Raw genomic sequence first — 18,603 nt, forward strand, 5'->3', positions numbered from 1 at the left:
TGGAGGGACCAGGAGCATGGGAGGGGCCCCACTCAGGACACAGGGTGCACCCTCCTCCCAGCCCACTATGGCCTCCACTCCAACCCACTCCCTTGGTGCCAACAGCCAAGTTTCGGACACTCCTGCCTGCTCACAGCCCTTCTGGGCTCCTCACTACTAGAAGGAGAGCCCCAGGATCTGGGCCAGGGGAGCACAAGGCCCCTACCATCCTCCCAAACCACTCAACTCCATTCTGTTCCTCTCCATACCACCTCCTCCTGTTTCTCTGCCTCAGCTTTGTCCTCTGCACACAATGAAAGGCAGAGTCCCCAGTTACCAGGAGGACATCACATTTCCTCCACTGGAAGATGTTCCCTTTCCCTCGCTTCCTTGGGCACCCCCAGGCCGATCTCTGACCCCCCTTGTTTCCCTCTCCAGCCAAGGGACAGGACCTCCAGGGTGGTCCCTGCAGGGAAGCCCCCATCCCTGCACCCAGCAGAGACGCTCACCACACAGCCTTGGGCCACAGAGTAGATTAAGACCACGATGAAGATGCACAAGACAGTGCGGATCTGGATGGTCAGGCACCCTGGAAAACACTGAACAACAAAGTACTACTTTATAAACTGCTTCCTATCGCAAAGCCTATCATGTCCACAGCAAATAAATCATGATACAGAATGTCCGCAGCCATCTGTATGTGGCTAGATTCTCACCCACTATTCATCCTCCACACACATTTCTTGGCTGTTTTCATATAATTAATCTCCCAGGTGAAAACGCTGCCCAAACTAAAAGATGAAAACTGACATCTTTAAATTTAAAAGGGCCACACCTCCCACCACTCTGTGACACTGACTGGCACTGAAATTTATCGAAGAGATTAAGTTGACGTTTTCATAATGTTGCATCCCTCTATCTCAGAAATGGTTAAGACTTCCCATTTATTTGTGGCTTCCTTTATAGACTTTAACTTTTATCATTTTCTTCACACACGCTTTATATAATTTTTGTCCAGTTATTATGTTTTAAGTCTGTTTAAACATTGTGCAACAGTCAACAAATGATTTCGTGGATAGAAGTTCTTTGTAGACTCACACTTCTGAAATTAGAAATGAAAACAAGCCACAGCGACCTTACAGAAAACACTGACCAGTCAGGGAGCCTGGGGCCATCTAGAGAGTTTTCCCCCTAACTCTCCCTGCTCTGAGGTCGGGGTCATCACCATCCCTGCCCTACAGGTGGGAAAAAATGCAGCCCAGACACCACCAGCCAGCTTCACTCATCCTACAACCCAGAACGGACAGTGGGTGCTCTAGCTCACACAGCGGTGGGTATGGATCTGGGTCCCAGTTCTAGGCTCCTACATGGTTGTATTTTCCTTGAAACACGGATCTCCTCTGAGCTTCTCGGAAAGATGAGCTGTTCTGCGGTGGTGCCAGCCCTGCTTGTTTACTGACCTGCATCACACCCTCCCTGTCTTCTCTCCCACAGAGCCCTGGGCAAGACCACAGATGTGCCAGGGGATTCAAGCCCTCAGCCCCGTGAAGCACAGGCTGCACACACTTTCACTAAGCAAACCCTGAGATGCTCCTTCTGGTCCAGTGGACTTCAGAGGCCCCCAGGGCGCAACCGGGAGTGAGGCCTGGCTCCAGGGCTGCAGGAGGCGGGAACAGGACAAGAGTCTCTAAGGAGGTGAGGAGAAGAGGGCCACTGGCCAAGGCTAGGCAAGCCGTGCCCAGGGTGTGTCGCCCTCCCGCTCTGAGCACGGTGGGTGGACGTGGACACACAGCAGAACTACTGAGGCCTCTAGGCCACCCTAAGGAAGGGAAGCTTTGGGGCAGTGAGAAGACCCAGAGAAAATTGGTCTCCAGTAGCAGAATGGAGTTACTGGATAAAACCAGCCTTGGGCCCACCCTCCTCCCCTCCCTCCCTCCCTCCCTCCCTCTGGTTTTTCCTGAATATGTGGGCCAATAAATTCCTTTTATCATTGAAGGCCATTTGAGCCCCTGGATCACACAACGGTGAACAGCTGTGACTCCCAGCCTCAGGGTACTAAAACTCTTCATTCGATACTAAATGCCTGATCCTACAACTGTGTTTGATCAAACACATGAGAGTTAAAATACCTCTCTAGTACTGACAATCACAGGGACCCAAGGAGAGCTTGGACTTGTTTGCTGGGAGCAATGAGAGGCGTAGGAGCACGTACACACAGAATAAGGAGGGCTGTCTGTTCATCTTAAGACTAATAGCCTCCTTTTTCACAGTTAATTTGGTCAACTTATCAGTTATTTTACATGAGCAAATATATATATACAAACACAAACCAATACAATTCATATATATATATACACATATATATACATATATATATGCATATATATATAGATAGATACACGTATAAATATACACACACAGACCTAACAACAGCATGAAAAATAGTCTATCATGATACAGAAAAAAGGTAGCTGAACTGACATGAACAATGAAAAGTTCCCCCAGAACATGATCCACAGTTAGTCCCTAGTGATGGGGGCCCCAACTGTGTGGGTGAAGGTCCCAGGTGGCCTCGGCTGCCCTCGGCCAGAAGCCCTGGCTGTCGCCACTTCTATGTCACAGTTGACTCGAGCCTTTTTTGGTGATGCTTGGCTACAATGGACCATCCCACCTGCATCTGCCCATCTCCGCACGTGCTAGCCTCCGCAGGAAGGCTTGTTCCCACCCCGACTGCCCACCAGTCAGAGCCTGCAGTCTGACCCCTCCCTGTCACCCAGAGCCCCACAGTCCTCTGCACAAGCCTGGCAGTGAACTTAGAGCCCAGCGCAGGCCTGCAGAGCAGATGTGGGATCGGTGGCACTCGCTGGCCGGGTGACCTGCAGCCACCAGCTGTTAGGACCATGGGCTGCAGCAGTGAGTCAAAAATCACACACTTAGAAAAAATGCTCAGGCCCACAGGTGAGGGCGGGGGCGGGGGGGTGCGTGGATGGAAAGAGAGGGGCTGGTGGAGTCAGGGCCACCTCTGCCAGGAGAACTGTTGGTCCACCAGGAACAGATTCTAAATACTGGGGACGAATGCAACAGGCCACAGAAATTAACATGCACTTGCTTTCACTTGAAATTAGGTGAATAAAGCAATCTTATGTGAAGTGGGAAATTTCAGTTTACCAAACCAGACGCCACTCCATCTATGAAATCAAGGATCTGGGAATGTGGTTTGAGTGAGCAGAATTTTTTTCTTAACTCAAGAAATTACCTATGAATAATAAAGAATTTAAATAAAATTGATTCAATCTTCTCCCAAAATAGCTGTTTTCAACAATTGCGGGAAAATAACCCTGGGTCTGGCAGAGGTGACAAGTGAGAGTCTGGTGGGGACATGGGATGTTTGATAATGAAGGCTCCGGACGTGAGAAAGGCATGTGAGACAAGACAGAGTCCTCTCCCAGCAGCCTCACACGACACAGGACCACAGGCTCAACCCGTAAATGAAGCATCCTCGGGAAAATGGACGCCCCAGTCAAGGACATGAACGCACAAGAAGCCGCAGGACTCTCCACCCGCACGGAACAGTGTCACGCCACGTGTTCATTTATTCCATCACTGTCAACCACCACCCTTGTGTCCACGGGGCACACTGCTGAAACTCCCCAAACAGCACCTGGCACATGACAGGCTTAATATGTTCCTGCCACACAGACCCTTTTCACCTGCCAGGGAGGTGAGGGGACAAACTGCCTCCACTACCCCTACCTGTCCTGCCAAGAGGGCAGCCAGAGGCCATCACTTACCTGTCCAGGTGACGTGTAGATACAAGACACACACAGACTTGTACCTGGACCAGATAACACCCAGGTACGGAACACACGCACACATGTACCTGGACCCGGGTGATGTGTAGGTACAGGACACAGGCCACCAGGAAGCAGATGCAGAACACCAACAGGAGCAGGACAGCCACACTCCTACAACAGAAGACATACGGTCACTGCAGGTTGGGGCAGGCGACATGCGCCCAAGAGATGCCATCTTTCCTCCCCTCCCCCAGCAGGTCCCAGCCCCCAGGAAGACACAGTGGTCTCTGGGGACTTGCCCATGCCAGTCCTCTTCTAGGAGACAGGCTCTTCTTGTGTCCACTCCAACTTCTAAGTGCCCCCCTCCAGGGTCTCTCTAGTCCTACGAATGATCGAGAGATGCCCTCCGCGTGCAGGAAGGGCTAGGGTTGCACAGACTTGGCTGCTGAGCACTACCCTCTTCCTGGGTTTCATCTGGGAAGAGTTTTATTAGGCTGAATCTCCTAATAGGCCATCCAGGTGGCCACTGTGTGTCCACAGGGTCTTGGGATGGGGGCTGGCTTCCAGTGTCTTCTGGAAACTCACGGTTGAATTGCTCCACTCGGGAGGTTTATTAAGAAAGCGGTACATCTAGAAGAAAAGCGGGGTCTTTCTTGCCAAGAAACCAGAACTGTCACTCACTTTGATTTAGGATGATTCAATGTTATTAAAATCTTATGTTTTTGCTCCTTTCCAGAGGCTACTTGTCCTCATTTAAATGTTTCTGAAAACGACAAGCACCCAGAAGCCAGAGTGCCCCACTGGTGGTCCTGTGTGTTATCTCCCTCAGTCAGTGCCATGAAGTCAACAGTGCGTGTGCTGTGGACAGAGTACACTGAAAATATGTGGTGTCTGAGGACTGAGCACATTTAAAATTAACAACTGAGAGTGAGCAGTCCCATGCATTCGCCATCAGGCATGCTTAGCTAGGTCCTCCAGGTAATGGAGAACTGGCATGTGGCTCAGGCGGGCGCCCTGGGAGAGTGACCGCAGGAATTGAACCTGAACTTGAAAAGAAAGGGACTCCTGGCAACCTCTTATGACTGATGGACCCACAATGGGACTTACTGTGGGATTATTAGAAGGTAGACAAGGCCGAATAAGGCGGCCAGAATGAGAGCCAGAACCACAGCGCTGGTGAAATACTCGTCCTGAAGCTGGTGGTACTAGAAGACACAGAAATAGACCATCAGCCGCCAGCTTCCAGGAGAAAGGGCGCCAAGGACACCTAGGACCAGCACAGCGAGAAAGAGCTGCACCCACATCCCCAGGATGCCCTGGGGCCTCTGACTCCTAGCCACCCTGAGCCCCCAGCACTCACCTTTCGCTCTCGCTCAGCTTGCTTGTACTTCAGGGTGAAGAAGTTCAGGTCTGCCATCTCCAGCTCCATCTGGCGGGCTTCCAGGAGGCGGCCGATGTACCTGTTGACACGGGTGCCGGGGGTGGCTTGGACAACGTTTGTAGAGAAAGACGAGCGGTTTCTGAGTTTTTCCGAGGCTGTTCTCAATGCCCTCCGCTGACCATTACAGAAAAAAAGGCAGGGATATGGTCAGAGTCTCCACTTAACAAAGAAAGGAGCTCTTACGCTCCATCCTCCTGGGTCCTTGCTGAGGATCTGGCAGAGTCTGGGGCGGGGGCCGGTTTGCAGATCTGAGACGCATTCTTGGCTCCTCCACCTGCTAGTGAGGCGATCCCAGGTGAGTTATCGCATCCTTGGTGTGGGGTTTCTGTGTTTGTAAGTGGGGTCACGTGGCGGTTGTGTAGTGGCTCCCTATGGAGGGCTACGGGACCCCACACGTGTGCAGTGGACCCAGAGCACAGAGCAATGAAACTTGTTCTTTGAAAATATCAATAAAATCAACAGATCTCTAGCAAGCATGACAAAGAAAAAGAGAGAACTATATAAACAAATTCAGGAAGGAAGCAAATTTACTACAGACACTGCAGACATCAAGAGGAAAATAAGGAAAAATGATGAACAATAGTTCACATATAAATTTGACAACTCAGTGACTTCTCTGATAGTCCAGTGTTTAAGACTCTGTGCTTCCACTTCAGGGAGCACAAGCTCAACCCCAGGTTGGGGAACTAAGATCCAATATGCCACGTACAGCAAAAAAATGAAGAAAAAAATAGTTCTTAATTATAAATAAATTTGACAACTTAGATTAATCACCTACTCCTTGAAACATACAAACTACCACAACTCACCCAACAGGAGAGATAATAATAGAAAAGCTCTATAATGGCTACATATATTTAATTCATAATTTAAAAATTCATGAAAAAGTAATCTTCAGGCTGAGATGGTTTCATTGTGAATTCGATCAAATATTTGAATAAGAATTAACATCAATTTTATAGAGTCTCTTTCAGAAAATAAAAGTCAACACTTCCCAACTCACTTTATAAAGTATTATCCTGATACCAAAACCAGACTAAGAGAGTATTAAAGAAAACTACTTTTGAGGGCACGTCCCTCATGAATATTGATGCAAAAATCCTTAGCAAAACATTAACAAATAGGATCCAGCAATATATAAATAGAAGTCTATACCATGAACTTTTCTAGATACGTAAGGTTTAAATATTTGAACACTCCACACAAGCTATCATATTAACCACCACATGGAAAAACACACAGTCACATCAACTAAAAAATCTTTTGACAAAATTCAATACCCAGTCATGATAAAAAATCATCAGAAAACAAGGAATGGTGGGGAACTTCCCCAACTTGATGAAGAACATCTACAGGATACCGACAACTAGGTGGATAACCCTAGAGCCTGTTACGTAGAGCGAAGTAAGTCAGAAAGAGAAAAGCAAGTGTCACGTATTAGCACATATGGACGGGGGAGCCTGGCGGGCTGCCGTCTGTGGGGCTGCACAGAGTCGGACACGACTGAAGTGACTTAGCGGCAGCAGCATAGAATCTAGAAAGATGGCACAGACGAGCCTGTTTCAAGGCAGGAAGAGAGATGCAGACATGAGAATGGGCACGCGGACAGGGGAGGGAGGAGAGGGTGAGACAAATAAAAAGCACAGCACTGACATAAACACGCTACCACGCGTGACGCAGACAGCTAGCAGGAAGCCGCTGTAAGACACGGGAAGCTCAGGCCAGCGCTGGGATGGCCTCGAGAGGTGGCAGGGCGGTTCAGGCACAGGGGATGTATGCACACGTGTATCTGACTCACCTCGTCCTACAGCAGCAACTAACACACTGTGTAGCGACTATACTCCAATAAAATAAATAAATTAAAACAAAAGGGGAGCGAGAAATTGGGAGGCTCCTGGTGTACATTCCAGAAGGGACAAATCTACCGGCAGTTTTAGGGAGAGCATCTCGCCACACTGGCCGGGGCTGGGGAGACGCGCCTCCCACCTGCTGCTATGGGGGACACTGGCACCATCACCTCTAATCAGCCACACCCACTCTCAAACAGACACTTGAGGCAGAGAAATTCATCTTACAAAGATCAGAGATGTAAATGCACGTTCATGAGCAAAAAGGCTGTGAGTTACTTACTTTGATTAAAAGAAAACACACACAAAAAGCAGAAATGACCTAAACATCAATAGAAGTGGAGTAAGTAAATGGTCTCTCCTTAGGCTGGAGATTTACTCAATGACTGAAGAACCCTATTTTTGAGGAACAGTCAACAATATAAGGAAATGCTTATGATACACTGGCAAGTGAAAGAAAGCAGCAAATGTTGTATATCATCCCATCAATTTTATTTTTTAAAATGTGTAAATATACACACATCTAAGAAGCTAGAAGGACCAGAATATTAATAATAGGTTGGCTGTGGGTGGCCAGATTATAGATGAATGGTTTTCATTTTCTTCTTTGTGAATGTTTGTATTTTTCTATATTTTCCACAATAAAGTTCTTTTATAACCGGGAATACTGAAGGAAGAAATAGAACAAGTGTAAGCACATGGGGGCCGGGTTTTACTGCAGATGCTTGTCTCTGCATATTAAGGAGAGCAGCCCCTTGGGCGTGGTCCGAAACTGGGGTGCAACTGGGCTGTGCAGGAGCCCTAAAACCAAACCTAGAGGCTCAGGCCGCCCTGCAGGCACCTGCATGGTATCGCCACCTAGCGGCTGACCCACCCTGGGCTCCCACACTTCTGATCCAGGAGAAGCCAGGAACAGGGGAACCCAAGACGGGCTGTGTTCTGAGGCTGACCACATACACCTGAGTCACACTCCCCAGAACCTGGGACACAGTTTCCCACAAATGCAGCACAAAGGCACAGACAGTGGTGGACCCCACTGTCCTAATCCCGCCAGCCTTCCCGGCTCCATCTGCAAGAACACCTCCATCAGGTTGTCAGGCCTGGAGGTGCAGATAAAGTGAACAGAAGACAGCAACAGAAAAGATGAGGCAACCTCGTCCTAAAGCAGATGCTGGACTTGGGACCCACTGGGGAGAATGGCCCCAGAGGAGGGGCTGCTCTGCTCGAGGTCACTAGACGGGTCACTCACGTCATCCTTCCCAAATACCCCCACTGGTGGCCAGCCCCGCCCATGCACCGCCTCTCCACTCCATCCTTTCAAGACCATCATGGACTCCCCAGCCCAGGCCACCTGCCTGTCACTGCCCTGTCTTCACCCACTGACGCCCTCCCACAGCACCGACACTGCTCCCTCCGCATCCTGGACTCGTTTCCACTATCACAGGGCACAGAGCAGAGCAGCAGAGGTCCGGGCTCCCAGCTAGGCCCCCAGCCCCTGGCACCTGCCCATGGGGCCTGCGCTGTCTCTCTGCCTCCCCAGCAGGGGAGCTGCCTGGGCCCATAGAGGCTGTCCAGGGGGCAAAGAGGTCAGAATTGGGTGCGCTGGGGGTGAGGGATCAGAATCTGGAGGAGACAGTGAGATGGAGGGAGAAGAAGGCTGGTGCAGGAGGGCGTCTGAGAGCAGAGCACAGGACTGGGCTGTGGAATCCTCTGTCTGGGGCCAGCCAGGCAGCGGCGGAGGTGTCCCAAGCACCAGAGATGGCGGGGATGTTGGAGCGGGGGTCTAAGGACCCTGAACTCCAGGGGAGACCCGTGGGAGACTGTGGGGACAGAGAGGCTGAGGATGAAACCTGGGATACCACCCCTCATGTTCCCAGGGCAGAGAGAAGGACCACAAAGCCAGGGAGGTAACAGGCTTGGGGAAGAATCCAGGAATCCGAACTCTGGTGTGAAAGGAAGGAGAGAAGGGGCCCTGAGCACAGCAGGTCTCCCCAGCAGGGATGGGAAGGGTGGAGCTGCAGGGCTCCCTGGGTTCCTGGGCCGTGGGGCCAGGAGGATGGGCTGCAGACACCAGCCAGAGAAGGTGGCCAGTGAGCCCAGTGTGTGATTCCTCCCCAACTAAGGAGCCGTGGGCTGGGTGGGGTCTGCTGCTGGCGGCTCTCAGGTCCGAGCGGGGATACCGAGGGGGCTGCTCGGTCCCTGAGAAGGAGAGACTGACGCTAACCATGTGGGCTCATCAGACACAGTCTGAATCCAAAGGTCACAGGCTCCTTCCACAAGTCAGCAGGCTCTGCCCTGGAAAAGCTTGGGCTCCTCAATCTTATGAACCCCACCCTCCCAGGAATGATTCGTTCTCTCCCCTCTCCCCATCCCAACTTCTCTGAAGAGTCCTGGGGACACCACCCCTTGCCTCGGGCTCCAGGTCAATGACTGCACTGCTCTGGCTTCATCTAAAATTTGATTTTTTTTGGTTCATTGTGGTTTCTTTTGGATTACACTTGACTTTTTTAAAATACTGCACTATTATCTATCCTGATGCTTCCCAGATGGCTCAGCAGTAAAGAGTCCACCTGCAGTGCAGGAGATACAGGAGACCCAAGTTCAGTCCCTGGGTCGGGAAGATCCCCTGGAGGAGGAAATGAGAACCCGCTCCTGGAGATGTCAGGACCCCCACTTCCTTGGTTAAGTCCCTCTAGCTGATGATACACAGCCTCCAGACTTGAAAGAGATTCGTTTTGGAGGTGTCCCTGCAGGGCAATCTGGGTGCAGGATTTTCCATTTTTCTTCTTGGGTTGGTCAGATTCACCTTCTGATCATCTTTAGTCTTCTGCTGGAGTTGGGTGGGGCCTGGGGTGAAAGCATGGAGCTGAGCGGGAAATCAACCTCTATTCTTGCCTGGAGAATCCCATGGACAGAGGAGCCCGGCGGGCTACAGTCCATGGGATTGCAAAGAGTTGGACACAACTGAGCATGCATGTAGGAAACTTATCCTGACACTGAGTTTTGGACATGTATTTAAACTGTACACCTCACTCCCCTCCCCCAGTCCCATCTCTGGAGGCTTAAGTTGAGTCAAGGGGGTTGGGGTGGGTGGGGTCGCTGCAGGAAGAAGACAGCGATTAAGTCAGTATTTCTACTCTGGCAAGCTGGCAATCAGGAGAGCCTGAGAGAGCTCCTGTTACACGTTCTGGGTAAATATATCAACCCTACTCCTTGGAAGAAAAGTTATGACCAACCTAGATAGTATATTCAAAAGCAGAGACATTACTTTGCCGACTAAGGTCCGTCTAGTCAAGGCTATGGTTTTTCCTGTGGTCAAGTATGGATGTGAGAGTTGGACTGTGAAGAAGGCTGAGCACCGAAGAATTGATGCTTCTGAACTGTGGTGTTGGAGAAGACTCTTGAGAGTCCCTTGGACTGCAAGGAGATCCAGCCAGTCCATTCTGAAGGAGATCAACCCTGGGATTTCTTTGGAAGGAATGATGCTAAAGCTGAAGCTCCAGTACTTTGGCCACCTCATGCGAAGAGTTGACTCATTGGAAAAGACTCTGATGCTGGGAGAGATTGGGGGCAGGAGGAGAAGGGGACGACTGAGGATGAGATGGCTGGATGGCATCACGGACTCAATGGACGTGAGTCTGAGTGAACTCCCGGAGATGGTGATGGACAGGGAGGCCTGGTGTGCTGCGATTCATGGGGTTGCAAAGAGTCGGACATGACTGAGCAACTGAACTGAACTGAACTCATATTGTGAAATGAACAACTGAACTGACAAAAAAGTAAGGGAAATGACCAGAGGCCAGAAACAATAGGAATTCAGGCCAGGGAATGGTGCCATCATGCTCTCATGGGGCTCACAGAAAACCCAGGGCCCAAGCAAGATGAGCAGTGAAGTCACAGACATCTGGCTGAACCCCAGACCCTGAGAGGCTGCACGACCAGGAGAGACGAAGCAGTGGGGTCAGTGAAGAAGCTGGCCTGTCTTAGACCTGAATCTACTCCAAAGGCGTGTGCATGCATGTGCCTGCCTCCTGGGACATCTAGAAACCACAGGTCGGGCATTTAAAGACTCCCTCGTGGCCGGCAGAGGAAAGACCAATCTCCTTGGGAGAATTCTCCATCAACAGAGCTCTTACTGCGTTCCCAAACAGAAGCCCGTAATCAAACCACAAAAACTCCCTCTAGAATAAGGCACCACAAGTGAGAGTCAGCAGGATTTTGCTTCTTCCTGAAAAGCCACTGAAACTGTGGTGAGAGAATTCCTTTTAAAGGCATAAAACCCACAAGGCAGAGAAAACCAGAGTGCAGAAGGCAGCAATGCAATCTCAGGAAACAGGCAATCAGTCACTGACAGATTCAAGAACACAGATGACTATGAAAGTGAGAATATTTTGAAGGTGCAGCCGTCGGTGCAAGGACAGGGGCTGGAGGGCCAATGACAAGAGGACTCAGGAAGAGAATGCTCAGAGCTACTGATGAAGTGATGGAGCATAGGCTTCCCCCAAGCTCCCAGAGGACCGGGGTCTTCCCTGGAGGGGAATGGATCAGGGGGGTTACAGACACAAGGGCCGCGTGGTTGAGGCAGACACTGAGGACCACCCGTAGCCACAGTGCTGCCTCCCCACTCAGCTCCATGCTTTCACCCCAGGCCCCACCCAACTCCAGCAGAAGACTAAAGATCAGAAGGTGACTCTGACCAACCCAAGAAGAAAAATGGAAAGTCCTGCACCCAGGTTGCCCTGCAGGGACACCTCCAAAAGGAACCTCTATCAACTCTGGAGGCCATATACCATCAACTAGAGGGACTTAACCAAGGAAGGGGGGTCTCTGATATGAGAGCCACAGAGGGAGGGAGCAGAGATGCTCCCACGGAGGTGAAGGACAGTGCTGTGGTGACACCACACTGAAGCTCTTGGGGTGCAGACAGAAGGGGAAGGAGTCTCCAGAAGCAGCCATACAACATCTGATGTGTGAATATCCTGAGGACAGATTTAAACATCTGGGGGATCTGAGCTCGAATTCACCGATAAATCCATGGAATGTCAACTTGTGGGGGAAAAAAAAATACAAGATAATAAAAAGGTTTCTGCAGGAAAGCAAAGCAGCCCAGGTCCAAAGAGCATTTACAAGACTATGAAACATGAGGGGCGGGGCTGACCACAGCAGGACCACACTAGGAGGACAGACGGGTGGGGACTCGGCAGGGCCAGCACACGGGAGCAGGGCCAGCCTACCTTGTCGTCGTCCTCACAGGTCATGACGTTGGAGAAAGGGATCTCGGCCTTGAACATCTTCCGGCAATGCATGAGCTGCACCAGCAGGTAGCACACAGTCTTGAACTTCATCCTCTTGGCCGGTTTTATGTCTGACAGAATCAGCCCTGGAAATATCTGTGCAGACGTGCAGCAAAGAGATACGCTGTGAGTAACAGGCATGTCCTGCCTCTCGGGCAGGGAGCACAAATGTGATGGGGCAGAGGGGTCACAGGCAGTTAGCTCAAGGCCTGCTGCTTGCCAGGGAACAGAACCACAACCCAGTTCCCAAACATGCAGCTCTCAACTCGACTCAATGCCTCTGAAACCAGAGCAATGCCTGAATCCCGGGGCGGATGTGTGGACATCACCCAGCTAGGTCTGCACCACACTGGTGAATGTCACCCACCAGCCCCCCAAGGTCACTCCTGTAGACTTCCCCTTCTGCCTTTTGCCATTTTCTCTCCCTTTTTCACCCCAAATTTCTCCAAAGGGGCTGCTCATTGTACAAACCACATCATCCTGCTCATCCTCAAAGCACAGCCCTGACTGACGCTGTCGTTTAACTCTGCATGACGGGAGGGCGGCATCCACACGGGGCCCCAAGGCTCCCTCCTCCAGCTCAGAACCTTCTGCCTCCAGGCAGCCGCTCCCAGGCCTCCCTCCTCAGGCCTCGCCCCCCGATCCCTTGTCCCCAGGCTCACCTGAGCTGGTCATCCAAACCTCTCACCCAGCCCTTCTCCTACACACTCACTCCCCTTCTCCAGGAGTCAGCTCACCTCACCCTACCTGTCCTTCCCTGAGCCCCACTCTTCTCGCCTTGCCAGTGCTACACCATCCAAGGTCCCCATGCCACATGGGTGCATTGCATCCCAGCCTGGAGAGGGCTAGACCAGGGATGCACCAGGACAGCGGAACCCGAAGCTCTCTCCCTCATATCTGACCTGCTTGTGTCCAGAAGGAGTACCACAGCCTCTTGTGTCCAGCGCCCCTCGCCTGAGCCCTGCGCCCCTCACCGGAGCCCTGCACCCTCGCCTGAGCCCTGCACCCCTCACCTGAGCCCTGGAAATGGCTCAGTCACCCTTGATCATGTCCAGATCACTTCCCCAGGGTACAGTGACCTTCAGTGCCCACACAGGATAGTCACAAGCCTTCCTTTGTGCACAGCACCCCTCAATCCACAGTGCAATCCATCACTGACTTCCTGCAGAAAGTTCTCAAACCTAATTTGCAGGAGAGGCAGCAGAGGCCCAGGGAGGTGCGGGAGGACTCAGATGGCCCAACGCTTAAGGACCCCAGGGCCCCGACTCCAAGTTCCCTCCCCGCCCCTCCCCCTCAGCCCTCCCCACATGTGCAGCAGGCCAGGCCCAGCACACAAGGTCAGTGGGAACACTCTCGAGTCCGCAGAGCTCAGGGCCTGAGAAGCAGCGATCTGAGGAGAATGAAGGCTCCGCACAGGAGGCGCTCTCAAGCTTACCTTTCGCCGATGTGAGGGCACAATAAAAAAGGTCTCGATGTTATGCGTTTTCAGAAAACTGTTCCTCTCATGTCCGTGTCCCGGCTCCACCTCATAGTCACCGTTCAGGCACGCCAGGGTGGTCTTTGTGATGTGAACCTTCCTGTGGAAAAGGGCGTGGAGATCCCTGCTCAGAGTCAAAGCGGGGCCTCCCCCACAGGGGTGACACTCTGCAGGGTCCTGGCAGGGATGTCCCCTCCCCACAGTGGCTCTGGAAGGACCACTCAGGTTCCCTGGGGCACAAGCACAGAGGGCTGGCAGGTGGATAGGGGCATTAGGGGGACCCAGAGGGAGGGGAACATGTGCAAAGAAGGGTTGAGAGCAGAGAGAGCTGCAGGCAGAGGGAAGAAGGGGCCAGAGGAGAACTGAAGGTGAGGAGGGAAGCAAGTGTCAGGATGCAGAAGGGATGACGAGGGACGCAGAGAGCCGCCAAGTGAGGGAGAAGGAGGCCCCAAGCTGTGGTCTGTCCCCAAAATCCCCAGGGCAGGAGGACTCGGCCCTGCAGGGGGAATGGCAATGCTCTGCCTCCTCTGTCCCCCCAGCCCCACAGTGCCCGGAACCCTCTGCTGAGGCCACTTCTGGCCACACACAGCCGATCGGTGTCTGGTCCTCATTGTGCAGCACTGAACACAGCTGACGGCTCTCCTCCTCCCCAGGCCCTCCTCCTGATGCCTGCATTCCCTCTAAGAGCGTTCCTTCTCACCACCCTGCACCTCCCCTGCTCCTCTTTCTGCCTCTTGGCTCCCCTTCTCTCAGGGACTCTCCGGTCTGGGCCTTCATCACTCTCCCTCCTCCTTGTGCTCAGTGTGGAGTTCCAGAGTTTCAGTGCCCCCAAGCGCCTGTGAGCCCCTAACTGGGCTCGGTGCCTGGGAAGACCCAGTCTGACTGATGAAAAGGGGGCCCCCCAGCCCTGTGTCGTGCTCCCCACTTGTGCACTCCCCAGAGTGCTCTCTGTGGCCCCCAAATATGTGAACCCCACCAGGGCCAGGGGCTCTGTCTTTGCTGCCAACACCCCCCTCCAGGAATAGCGCTGCACCCGTCAGGCACTCTGTAATCACTATGCTCCTGGCTGGTGGTCTTTCTTTGGTGGAGGGCAGGGAGAGGAGTGTCTCTGAAAGGTGGGGTGGAGGAGAAAAGAGAAGAAGGAAGCCAAGTAGAGAGCAGGCACAGGGGATGAGGCCCCTCCTGGGGCTCTGGTAGATGGAGTCAGGGGAGCAGAGCTACAAGTCAGCCCCAACTTGAAAGAGGCCCTGGCCAGGTGAGGGGGCCTGTGGAGAGCTCCCTGACGGTGGGAAGTCCCTGTGCTTGTCTTAAACATGGAGCTGCAGAACAGGTAGGAGCCGTGGGATCTCAGCAGGCAGGGGAGGATGGAGGTGGCAGCTCCTGTCACCTCCTTGCTGGCTGACAGTCTGGACTTTGTGCCAGACAAGGGGCTGTGAGCACAACTGCCAGAGGGGGAGGTGGCAGACACAGTGAGAAGGTGTTTACAGTGACCCCCTGAGACCCTGAAAGGCAGAGAACAGGACAGGGGGAGCACTGAGGACAGGGTGTGGGAGGGAGGGGTCAGTGCCTTCCAGAGTCCCCCTGGGGGATGCTCAAAGGCAGCCTGGTTAAAGACAACAATGCCAAGGTTTTTGAGCTCACTTAGAAATGCTCTAGGCTTCCCAGGTGGCACTAGTGGTACAGAACCCGCCTGCCAATGCAGGAGACATAAGAGTGGGTTTGATCCCTGGGTTGGAAATATCCCCTGGAAAAGGGCATGGCAACCCACTCCAGTATTCTTGCCTGGAGAAGCTCATGAACAGAGGAGCCTGGAGGGCTATAGTCCATGCAGTCAAAAAGAGTCAGACACAACTGAAGCAACCGAGCATACAGAAATGCTGTGGCCATTCCTGGGACAGATGCAGTGAGGCTTTGAGGAAGATTTTCCCTTCTTCTGCTGTTGGATTCTAATCTCCAGGCTCACTACTTCCTCAAGTCCCATAAGCCTCCCTTTCCTGATTTCAAAGCCACTCTCCAGAGCGCGCCGAGCAGCCTCGGATGCCACCTGGCCCTCAGCCAAGCTCAGGGCCTCAACACACAGAAAGGGGACCCCTGTTTCCACACTCCCCACTGAGGCCAGGCCAGGAGGGAGGAGGAAAGACGTGGCCCAGAGGATGGCAGGCCTCCAGGGTGAGAACAGGATGCCTGGGGGCAGGCAGAGGACAGGCAGCCAGGGTCAGAGGGGCCACAGAAGAGGACACAGAGCTTTGCCCTGAAGTTCAGAGGAAGTGTGCAAAAGCAGACACACACGTGCAAGCGTCTAATGCTCAGCTCTAGCCCCTGGGAACCACAGCTGGGCCCGGCAGCAGCTGCGAGCACAGCCTGTGAACCCCTTAAGGGGAGGAAAGCAGGAGGGTGTGACTGAGAGATGAGTGTGCCTCAGAGCCCCCTTCCTGCAATCACGTCATCCCCCTGCTGCCCACCGCTCATGGAAGGAGGGGAGCACCCGCTCAGCTCTCAGATTAATGTTTTTACAGCAATACAATGCCTTGGTTCTGTGGAATGGTTTGAATAAAATGAGACCAAGGCAGGCAGCTGTAATTAGAAGGCATTAGAAGTGCACAGACCATTGAGAAACACATCCTCATTCTAGAAGAAAATCTGTTAATTTCCCTAGTGGGGCGCTAAACCACGACACTTTCCACTGTGTAAGTCTGAGAAAGAAAGTGAAATGAGAAGCAGCAGTCAGCACTCTGGACAGCTCCCAGCCAGGCAGACACCAGGCTTTCAGTCGCCACCTCCTCCGGTCAGCTTGCCTGCTCTCCGTGAAGGCCAGGAGTCTGAGTAAGCCCAGCACAAGCCCCTCCAATTGTTGATGGGGGCTAGGATGGCCAGGCTTCCCGGCCCTCCAAGCAGAATGGCCAAGTACTATCCCCTGCCCCTGCCCTCTGGGTCCCAGACTTACCCAGGCAGGCCGGCGGCCTCCATGACGTTGGCCAGGGTCACATCGTTGGACCACACATCATACTGCCACTTACGCAGGCCCAGGACCCCACAGAGGACCCTGCCGGTGTGCAGCCCCACACGCATGTTCAAGTCCACCTCAGTGGCCTCAGCCACGGACCTGCAGCAAACATAAGACACAGGGCGGAAGCTGGGACCCTGCAGTCTGCTCCCATAGTGCCATGAGCACAGGAGAGCAGGAGCGTGGATGGGACGGTGGTCTCCTGACTTAATTAGCCTGACCCCTGAGCTGTGGCCTCTGGTGGGCAGGGGTCCCTCCAGGCTGGTTCCTCAAAACTCCAGGGCCACTGCTCAGCTCACAAGGCACCGCACCTCCCCTCCCCGCTCCTTACACAGGGCAGCCACAGAAGGGAAACAAGCCCAAGGTCCCAGTCCCAGGACCCTGATCCTGCTCTCTGTACCACCAACCTGATCAGGGGTGCTCATGCCTGCTGCCTACCCATGGGGCCAGCGTAAGAGCCATGGGGAACATCTGATGGGGTTCTAGGAGCCCCAGGAATGGTCAAGGTTTGAACCCAAGTTTCTGACTGAGAAGGCAGGCTAATCCTGGGGGGAGGCTCAGGACTCTGCAAACCCGCCCGAACAACAGGAAGATTTTGTGGGACGTAAATTGTGCCACAGCCAACTCACAGGAGAAAACAAGACGAAACGGGTGGATGCTGAAATCAGACTGCAGGGCCAGTATGCACTCCACCTGCCCAGCCGCTCATGTTCCTGGGCTCTAGCTTCCAGCAGAGGGTGGCTTGAAGCCCTGAGGCCCCCAGGAGAGACCACCCTTGGAAGTGAGGGCAGTGTCAGTGGAGGCGTTTGGGTGACGAAATGGGAGGTGGTTTTTAAAGCTCCTGGAAAGACTCAAGGCAACCTGTAGGCGGGCAGAGCTCAGAAATCCCCTCTGGGGCCATGAAGATGCCTGCAGGGTCTCTCCAGGCCCACAACGCCTGGAGTGAGATGCGGGAAGCACATGAGGGGCTGTGATCACAAGTCAGAGCACAGCAGACGTAGCGCCACCACAGGGAGACCCTCTGATGCCATGTTTCTTTTCTTTCTTTTTTTTTTTTTTTTTTTCCACTTTTCCCCAAAAGGCAGAACAGTCTTAGAGCATATTGTTGAGGAAGCAGTATCAGGCCTGCTTGGTGTGCTCCAAGTGACAGAACTACAAGGAAGCGTGAGGGTGGGCAGGGGGTCAGTCACGGCGCCCCGGCCCCTCCACCCTGGGTGGGTGCAAAAGTGGCCCTGCACTGCAGGTGTGTTAGAAGTTCCAGAGCAAGAAGGGAGGGAGGCTGAGCCAAACTGGGGGACACAGCAGTCCCGTGATGAGGACAGTTCCGTTCCCCTCACCCACCCACAGCTCCTGAGAACCGCCCGCTCACTGTTCTCTAAAGAAAAACCCTAAAGGACTAAAAAAAATTAAAGAATGAGGAGCTTTGAGTGATGTTGGAATAAAGAGACTGGGAATATTCATCTGGAAAAAATGAATGTGATCAGGACACAGCTTAAGTCCACAACATCACAAGGAGAGTGAAAAAGAAAGAAGGTCCCAAAGCTTTGGCTCACCAGGCCTCTGACAGCAAAAAGCCAGTTCTGTGCAGAAAGGAAGACAGAGCTGGCCACCCACAGGAATGCCAGATGGAAATGGCTAAAAACCCCCAAAGACTCTGAAACCCATCATCTCTTCATAGCAGGTTATTGGTAAATGATGCCCCTACTAACGATTCACAATTTATTGATCATCAGAACAGGAGTAGCAGTGTTAAAGAAGGGAACACTT

At 52.8% G+C, this 18,603-nt stretch overlaps 1 protein-coding gene across 2 annotated transcripts in view; it reads right to left on the reverse strand.

Annotated features, from left to right (window-relative positions):
• Nucleotides 1-18,603, reverse strand: part of ADCY1 (adenylate cyclase 1) — a 108,046-nt gene that overhangs the window by 38,496 nt on the left and 50,947 nt on the right. For both annotated transcript variants that reach the window (XM_027968689.3, XM_042248694.2), the window contains exons 6-12: nt 16,777-16,935; nt 13,791-13,932; nt 12,296-12,451; nt 5,134-5,328; nt 4,881-4,978; nt 3,860-3,944; nt 489-578 (exon numbers count right to left, since the gene is read on the reverse strand). In XM_027968689.3, coding sequence (XP_027824490.2) covers nt 489-578; nt 3,860-3,944; nt 4,881-4,978; nt 5,134-5,328; nt 12,296-12,451; nt 13,791-13,932; nt 16,777-16,935 — 925 coding nt within the window. The remainder of the gene's footprint in view (nt 1-488; nt 579-3,859; nt 3,945-4,880; nt 4,979-5,133; nt 5,329-12,295; nt 12,452-13,790; nt 13,933-16,776; nt 16,936-18,603) is intronic.

This window comes from Ovis aries, chromosome 4 (assembly GCF_016772045.2).
Source record: "Ovis aries strain OAR_USU_Benz2616 breed Rambouillet chromosome 4, ARS-UI_Ramb_v3.0, whole genome shotgun sequence".
In the NCBI taxonomy this organism is placed as follows: Eukaryota; Metazoa; Chordata; class Mammalia; order Artiodactyla; family Bovidae; genus Ovis; species Ovis aries.